The 9655-nt window shown below is 34.7% G+C and overlaps 1 protein-coding gene across 1 annotated transcript; it reads left to right on the top strand.

Annotated features, from left to right (window-relative positions):
- Nucleotides 1-224: 224 nt before the first annotated feature.
- LOC133783161 (polyphenol oxidase I, chloroplastic-like) lies at nt 225-4659 on the top strand. The gene is made up of 2 exons (XM_062222707.1): nt 225-432; nt 2763-4659. The coding sequence occupies exons 1-2, from the start codon at nt 332-334 to the stop codon at nt 4378-4380; spliced, it is 1719 nt and encodes a 572-aa protein (XP_062078691.1). The 5' UTR covers nt 225-331; the 3' UTR covers nt 4381-4659.
- The last annotated feature ends 4996 nt before the right edge of the window (nt 4660-9655 follow it).

Below are 9655 nucleotides of genomic sequence, written 5' to 3'. Positions count from 1 at the left end.
TCATATTTGTGTGCTCAAAATCTTTACACGATCAGTGCCCCCTACTTTTGGTGTTACAAAAAATCCTCCAACAATCCTTTGGTCAGAAAAAAATAAAGAATTATAGTATTTTGAAAACATTTTATTATTTTGTCTAATCATCATTATTATTCTATTGACATGTGAAGTCTTTTTGGATTTGTGGGAACTATATATATATATATATATACATACATACATGCATACCTTCATGTGTGCACATTGACAACATTGAACTTCTTCTTCTTCTTCTTCTTCTTCTTCTTTTCATGCTTTTATAAATTATTATATGATAAACTGTTAAGAAGCAAATATGGTTGCCCAAAAATGCAGCTGTGTAGTTCTACTGGCGTTCATGGCAGTAGCCTTACCTCCGGCGACTCTCCTCATCCTCACTACCTGCACGGACCTTTGGTATATATATATATAACTATATATATGTTTCTATTTTTTTATATGTGGTCATTAATTTCTTTTTAAAAAAAAAAAATTAGATATTGCTATGTTTTTTTTTTTTTGAAAGAGAATAGATATAGCTATGTTACTGGGAGTAGCAATAATAGCAAAAAGAAATCTATTTTGATAAGTTGAAAACATTGTTTGAAAAGACTGTTCCAACCATCAAATGAAAATGGAAAACGAAAAATAAAAACATATATTGTTTGAATTTATTTCTTATGTGTTAAAATCTAGTAATTATTAAAATATGATTTCTTAAAAAAAAAATAATTAATATTTAACAAACATAAATATGGGAAATTCAAATCATATGATAAGTAGTGCGCCTTATCTTTAATAAACCGTACGTGAGCTCATTTGTGGCCACCATCATTTATTTTATATATTAATTTATAATGTGAGAATTGCAAAGAGGCACAATTGTGCACAACACCATAAGAAAGTGAGATATTGTTATTGGTGCAATTTAATATCGAGTCTCATATATTTAAATTTAATAAATATTATAGGAAATCGTTAACAAACCATATGGTACCATCTCATATGTTGTTGGGTATCTTAATGTGCCAAATAGCAACAATTTTTTATTTAATTTAATAACATTCTTTTTCATTTTTGGTGAAATATTTCGGAGTAAATTAGTTAATTGAAATATAATTGATATGTATATATATATATATATATTAGATATAAGTAACGTGCAATGTACGTTTTCTTAGATTTATTTATAAAATTTATTAATTATTTTTATTAAATTTATATTAATAATGTCATATAAATTTCAAATAAATATCATATTTTAATTAAATAATTTATTTATTTTTCTTTAAGTTTATGTTTGTTCTAGTTTTTGAATTTGGGAGTGACAACAATAGATTATATATTATATGTTTAATGTAATATTAAATATTATACGTGGATTTTAAATTTAAGTTTCTTGCTAGTTTTAAAAAAAAAAAAAAAGTAATTTGTTGCTAATTGACAGTAGATTATATTATATGTTTAATATGATATTATTCTAATAAGTCAGTTTGAGTTTAATTAAATTTTATTTAAGTTATAAAACGTATAATTTTATTATTTCTAAATAATTATCATTGTAAAATATCTTTAAAATATCATATTTTAATTTGTTTAATTATTTATTATTTTAAAATAATTATCATTATAAAATATCTCAAAAATATCATATTTTAATTTGTTTAATTATTTATTATTTTCAAATAATTACTATGGTAATATATCTAAAAAATATCCTATTTTTTTAATGATTTATTTTATTTTATTTAAGTTTAAGAGATATTTACAAACTACTTTTAAATATAAGAATATTCTGTTAAAGTTAACATTAAAAAATAAAAAAAACCGTTAAAATCAATAATTTTCCGTTATCTACACACTTTTTATATGGAAGCGATAACATTAAGCAGTATCACTATTAGTATAAACAATGAGAAGAAGGAAATCTTTATAAGAGGAGATCATATATATATTCTTCTCCAAACAAAATTTAATCTGCTTCATGTCTGTAATCACATACTTTATATTTATATCTTTTTTGTTATGAACTAAGTCTTTTCTAGCTGTTTGATTACTCCATATTTGAAAATCCCCCACTATAAATATTTATTGTTTTTTTAATAAAAAAATTAATATTTTTACATTCTCAATGAAAAAATGTTTAAGAATAAAAAAACCTAATCACAATTTTTTATTTATTTTTAACTTAAAATAAGTAAAAATATAAATAATTAAAATTTTCAAAAAGTATCTTAACAAAATCAAAATAATTTGTAAAACATTTGTATACCTATAGAAAATATATTATTACAAAATGAATTTCTTCAAAATGATAAATGAATTAATATATTAACTGATATATTATATTTTTTTAAGGTGCTAAATAATTAATTTTTATTTGTTAATATTTAATGAATTGATTTAAGATAATTTATTAGAACAATATATTTAGTAATAATTAATTAAGTTGGGTTAGAGTCACCCTTTACAATTTTAGTAGCATTGTTAGATTTAGTAAAATTAGGAGTGATTATGCAAATATTTATTTAAAGCTCATATAGATTTTAGTGATTCAATTTTAGTCAATAGTTATGATCAGTTTATAAAACCCAGGTCACAAAATATGCAACTCACTATCTCAAATTTTAAAGATACAATTTTTTTAAATTTTTTTGAATTTATAGTCATTGAAGGTATACATTTAATTCTTTTTATTATTATTTTTATTTTCTTCTAATAGAGTTTAAACTTGTTTTCACTTTCAGGGAACTAAAAGTAGCAATCCTAAACATTGTACTAAGCCATGATAGAAAACCATCAAGCAATGATAATGTTACCAACTTTTACGAGGCCAATATGGCGAGTGAGATTAGCCCTAACTTAACGTCATGCCACGACTCATATGGTCGAACAGACCTCCTAGTCAATTGTTGCCCTCCACCCTCGGACAAAGCAACCAATGTGCCCATTGATTTTCAATATCCTTCAAAATTGTCAAGGCTTCGAGTCCGTCGCCCAGTACACCTCCTAGATAGCGCATATGTTGCTAAATACACCAAAGCTCTCACCATCATGAAGTCTCTTCCCCATAGTGATCCTCGAAGCTTCTCTCGCCAAGCATTACTCCATTGCGTCTTCTGCACTGGTGCGTATGACCAGAAATTCTCATCCGCCACAATTAATATCCATCGTCAGTGGCTCTTCTACCCTTACCATCGCATGTACATGTACTTCCATGAGCGAATTCTTGGCAGCTTAATAGGAGACGACACCTTTGCTTTGCCGTTTTGGAATTGGGATAATCCTAACTCAATGATTTTCCCAAAGATGTTTCTTGAAGAACCCTTCATTGATTCACAACGAGAACCTTCACATTCTAGCCACGCTGTTGATTTGAACTTTGATAAAACAGGAATTGTATTAGAAAGAGAAGAACAAGTTGATGCCAATTTAGCATTAATGTATAACCAAGTTATCGCTGCTGCAAAGAAGCCTGAGCTTTTCATGGGATGTCCTTTGTATCCGGGTAAGGATGGGTATTGCGATGGACCTGGCACTGTCGAAATGGCACCACACAACACTGTCCACACATGGGTTGGGCTTGCTTCGAATCCTCATCAGGAGAACATGGGAGCTTTCTACTCGGCAGGTTGGGATCCATGCTTCTATTCACACCATGCCAATATTGATCGAATTTGGGATGTTTGGAGAGACATTCATGGTATGTACTTACCCATAAATGATACTGTGTGGCTCAAATCATATTTCTATTTCTATGATGAGAATCTTCAACTAGTGAAGATTAAAGTTTCGGATGTTTTGAATACAACTAAGCTAGGGTATACTTATGAGAAGAGTCATCTTCCATGGTTGAACAAGCGCCCTAAGCCCTTTGTGTCGCCAAACATTGCCAAACATACATTGAAGGCTCAAGAGAATTATTATAAGGAAAATTCAAGGTTACATTTGTTTAGCAATAAGCTAGAGGGTCGGAGTCTGGAACACCCTATAACAGTAAAGGTTTATAGGCCCAAACCCTATCGATCTATAGAGGAGATCAAAGAAGAAGAGGAGGTTCTTGTGGTTTATGGAATCAAAACTGAAGGGGATACAAAAGTGAAGTTTGATGTGTACGTGAATTTAGTAAATGAGACGAATGTGGGACCAACTTATAGAGAATTTGCTGGAACTTTTGTTCGTTTACCTATGAGGATTAAAACAAGTGATGCAAATAGGAAGTCTAATTTGAAGTTAGGAATATCAGAATTATTGAACGATTTGGAGGTGGATGGAGATGACAGTATTTGGGTGACTATTTTGCCTAAAACTAGCTCATGTGCTGGCATTACAATTGATGGAGTTCGAATTGATTACATGAGATAAATATGATTAGTTATCTTCTTAATTAGCTCGAATATGCTTCACAAGAAGCTCATGATATGGAGAATGGGAATCAAGAAGGAAGTTCAGATCACTTGGACAACAACATTGTTGAACAAATTTGTTTTTATTATTTAGCCAAGAAAAAGATTTAGCCATTAGAAAAAAATTGTTTTGTTTTGTTTGTTTTTTATCAGTCTTTATTATTTTTGTTAGGTGTGGTGCCTGTAAAACATGTTATGAGTACATTGAAATAAAAACAATAAATTATTTTGTATGTAATCAATTGTTAATGTTATTAGTAGAATAGTGTTTACCCAAAAAACGGTTCCTGATGACGTGGCAGGACTGGCTAGCACGTGGCTGGTACGCGGCGGTTTTACCTAAAACGAATCCTGTTCGATGATCGACCAGAGAATCATTAATTCATCAAGTCTCACATTTAGGTTCGACCAATCTGGTTGCATGCTTTCATTTACTTCCTATTGGATGTGCAATCTTGTAATAATTTCATTAATTATATTTTCCTTTATTACCTTAATACGTAAATCTAATTGTAATTAAGGTCCTTCGGCCCATGTAACCCCCTTGAGCCTATAAATAAGAATCAAAGGGCTCAAGGAAGGGACTTTTGAATTTTTGATCTTTGTACTAAGAGAGAAGAATATAGTGTGATTATTCACCGAAATTGTAATCTTCCCAAGGCTTGTGAAACTCGTGAACCCTATTTCATTGATCACAGTGTTGGGATTCAATATCAATAAGAACACTAAGTGGACGTAGGTCATTACCATCCATTGGGGCTGAACCACTATAAATCGTTTGTGTCATTTGTTTTCCATTTAATTCTCTTCTTGTTTTCCTCTCAGTTTCAATCGTTTATCTGATTTCGTGTCGTTGACCAATTTGAGGGTCAATATTTTGGTGCTTTCATTGAGAGATTAATCTGAAATTTCAAGAAGATCAAATGGCAAAGATATCCAAGAAGACGGGACAGACTGCTGGCGCTGCATCCACCCAGCCTCCTCCACCAAATATGGCCGAAGATGAGCCACGGTTGGATTTTGAGGAGGAGGAGATGGATTCTGAAACCCTGAGGACAACACTGAGTGTGTTGCAAGAGGATTTGGCCAATCTGAAGGCCAATCAACAGAATGTGGCTGTGACATTGGCGCTGTAACAGAGGGAAATCGAACGACAGCGCCAAGAGCTGAATGAGTGACAGGTAGGCATGGATCGCCGGCAGAGAGATTCCACTGTCGCCCTTGAAGCAGGCATTCAGTTGGCCCAGGGGCAAGCTGCGCTGACTTCTCAAACGGATCAGCCACTAAATGCACCACCACAACAGGCCTCAAATCCAAGTCCTCCACTTCAGCCAGCAAGCCCTCAAAGGCCGGAGCAGCCGCTTGCTGCTCAACAGGATGTTCCAATTCAGGATCTTGAGCAGTAGCCACTTTCTCGCGCTGGTCGAGATAATGCCCAGCGTCAGAGGTAGAATAGGGTCGGGTAGCCTCCCCGAAGCCCTAGACGCCTAGTGGCTGATGAGCCGAATCCACCGAGCAGGGGGCAACGTCCTTCTACTAACAGAAGGCATGCCAAATCAGGCTCTGCGGTCAGGGGCCCCCACGGCATAATAATGCACGGGGACCCATCGAACAACGCAGGCCTCCCCTTGACGCTCGGGAGGTGCCAACTAGAGGGGGAAACAACGTGACCAGCCGGTCGCGCCATAGCCGGTCACAGTTTAGGGACAACCATGATTATAATGAAGTTGACTCCGTTAGGAGAAATGCTGGTCGAGGGCATGACGAAAGAGGTGGGGACAAGATCCCCCCACCAAGAGAAAATAGGCCTGCAAGCCAAAACGCTAGGGGCAGCCTAGGCAGCATAACGTCTTTGATCGGTTGGGCACTAGCGAGCAAAGGTGCAGAGATGATGACCTAAGGGACGTGCTCAACAACAGGTGCGAAAGGCACGATGAGTACGCCCCTCCAGCACCAGTCGCCCCAGCAATGCTAGACGCCGTGCATGTAGAGTCCCATAATTTACTTAGCTAGTTAAATAGTAGTAGTAGTAGTAGTAATAGCTAGTATTAGTTATAATATGTTCATTACTGTGGATTTTGGTTCAAGCTGGGACTTAGTTGGAAACTCATAGCAATAGTTATGAATTTTATAAGTTTAACCTATAGTTTAAGAATATTAATTATAACATAAGGTTTGATTAATATTGTTGGTCCTAGGTGTGTTATTTATTATACTATAAGGTTTAGATAGAATTATTAAGATCATGACACTTGTCGTGTGCATGTTTATTTAAGGATTTAATTATAGTTTAAATAAAAGAAAGTTCAAGAAAGCTCTAGAATCTTCCAATACCATTAGGAGCATGACATTTGTCACAATCTTGTTTATTTGTGGATTAGAATGTTATTTAGATAATTAAATAGATTTTCCGTAACTTTAAGGTACTATAACTTCCGACCTATTTTTGACCTAGTTATGTTATGAATTTTGAAAAATAGTATTTCTATAAAGTTGTAGATAATTGAATTATCTTTCTAACGGTATAAAGATAGTCTAAATAAGAGCTCTACAACTCTAGTTATGTTAATTTTAATACTGGTGAGTTTAGAGTTACAAGATTTAGAAAGTTAGAAGTTATGATTCTATTTTATTTAAATTTAAATTTGGATTATAGTTAGAATGAAATTAAGTATTTTTTTAAAATAGAAGAAAGATCTAGAAACTCAAGAACCTTCCAGAACCACTAAGAGCATGACACTTGTCATAATCATGTTTATTTGAGGATTTAAGTATTTTTTTTAATAGGATAATTTCACTCCTCAAACTCTATAAATAGGACCTAGTACCCAACCCTTTCACTTACTCTTCAGCTGTGATCATACTCCAAGGTGCTAGTGAGAACATAAGAGTGATACACTTGGGTTGGGAAAGAAAAAGCTTTATCATTCTTAAGCTTTATCAAACACTTGGGAAGTAAGGATTATGGTATTTCAGTATTGGAGTTAGGCCAATCCTTAAGATCAACAAAGGTACCCTTATTCTTAAGTTTAATTCTTTTGATTCCTTAGTTTTTTTTAGTTTTCATTCAAGTTGTAACTTTTGTTATGGTTTTGTGGTTAGGATTTTAAGTTCTTTGAACTTAAGGTGTCTTTTCGGTAAGTTTCCTCTTGGTGGTTTAGTTCTATTCTTTTCATCTCTTTCCCTTAGAGATACTCTCTATTCATATTGTTGGTTTAGGAGTGTTCCAAGTCTCGCATTTGTTCTCAATTATCTCGGTTTTGGTAAGGAAAATAGGCTAGATCTTGTATGTTTGAATGATATGTTATGCTTTTATGTTATGTTATGTATAATATGTTATGATAAGTTTATGTTTTAATATGTTATGATTTACCCTACCTCAAATATTAGACAGGGGACGTAGATGGGTTATCATACACTACATGTGATTTACCCTACCTCAAATATTAGACAGGGGACGTAGATGGGTTATCATACACTACATGTGATCTAACCTACCTCAAATATTAGACAGGGGACGTAGATGGTTTATCACATGTCATAATGGCCATTATTAGTATAGTCTTATATGGAATATGTTATAATATGTTTTTAGTATATGTTATGATATGTTTATAGCATATGTTATGATATGATTTTATGTTTATGTTTTTGGTGTTAGTAGTTTTTCCTTGTTGGGCATTAGGCTCATTCCTTTATTTTTTTTTAGTGTGATGCAGGAAGTTAGATATGGAGGCGGAAGGATTCTTGGAAGCTTGGCATGTGTGTTGAGGATGAACGGACTGGGTGGACTACGTGTCAATCGAGGATGACGTTATTTTAGTCTTTTAAAAAATTATGTTATGATGTAATTCTGCAACTAGTATTTAAAGTTTATGCTTTTTATGTTTTGTCAAACAATGTTTTTATGTTTTAAACAATGGGTACCCATACCATGTTTTACATTCTATTTTGTAATATTTGTTTTTTTGGAATTTTAATAAAGTGATTATTATTTTCAAAGTAGTAGCTATGTCTAGTAGTTTTAATGATCCAAGGACTTAGAAATAGTTGGGTCATTACAATGCAGGCCCAGATTGATGCATTAAACCAAGCTGGCCAGCAGCTGGTAAGGAGCCGGGCATCCCACATTGAGTATGATCGGAGAAGAGGCACTCCATTCATACAGAGAATAGCTGTGGCAGAGACCCGTAGCAAATTCAAGATGCAAGTACTGCCAAACTTCGATGGGTATGGGGACCCAATATCTCACGTGAACAAGTTTAAGATACAGATGGACATCCAAAAGATTTCGGATGATGCTCGTTGCAGGATCTTTCCTGCCACCCTATCCGACGCTGCTCAGGAGTGGTTCTTTAAATTCCCTCCTACTAGTATAGTATCATGGGAAATGTTCGTGAAGGAATTCTACGGACAATTCTACACTGGTCGTGTACACCCAACTGAAGCCAACCAGCTGGTCGAGATACGCAAAAAGGTGGGAGAATCCTTAAAGGAATACGTCCAACGTTTTATGCGAGCAGCAGCAGGGGCTAAAACAGTGGGCGATGAAGGGAAAATGATGGCCCTTAGTGCTAGAGTAAGACGCCATTCTCCACTCTAGAACAGCCTACGAAAGAATGGGGTGAAGAGTACCCAGGAGTTTCTTGATCGAGCAGATCGATACATTAAGCTCGAGGACGCAATTGCCAATGAGGGGAAATTGCCTGCGAAAGACAAGGTACCAAAAGAATATCCTGCTAAAGCTGCCAACGGGTCAGATAAACCCAATGGCAATGGCAAAGGCAACGGGAATGGTAAAAATGGTGGAAAAAGGGTAAACGCTGAACCATCAACGTCCTAAAATAAGCGCCCTAAAGGCAACAGATATGAGCCAAGATTTACCAAGTACACGACCCTTGTCGAGAGCAGAGCGGAGGTCTGCCAGGCAACTAGCTCCATTGTCCCTTACAAACGACCAGCACGTATAAGGAAGGATATCTCCAAGAGAGATACAACAAAGTTTTGTCGTTTCCATTACAACTAAGGCCATGACACTAATGAGTGTAACAAGCTGAAGGATGAGATCGAGTTCCTTATCAAACAAGGACACCTAAGGAGATACGTGCGAGCCACAGGAGGTTCTCAGCGAGAGGCTTAAGGAGGCAATGAGCATGCGCCTGTACGCCAACGCTCGCCACCTTTACAGCCAGCTCCTATGGCAGGTGCGTTACTCACCATCTGTGGCAGCCCAC

Source organism: Humulus lupulus, chromosome 6, assembly GCF_963169125.1.
Source record: "Humulus lupulus chromosome 6, drHumLupu1.1, whole genome shotgun sequence".
Lineage (NCBI taxonomy): Eukaryota > Viridiplantae > Streptophyta > Magnoliopsida > Rosales > Cannabaceae > Humulus > Humulus lupulus.
The sequence above is the reverse complement of the archived record's forward strand: the minus strand, read 5'-3'. Positions and strand labels throughout refer to the sequence as shown.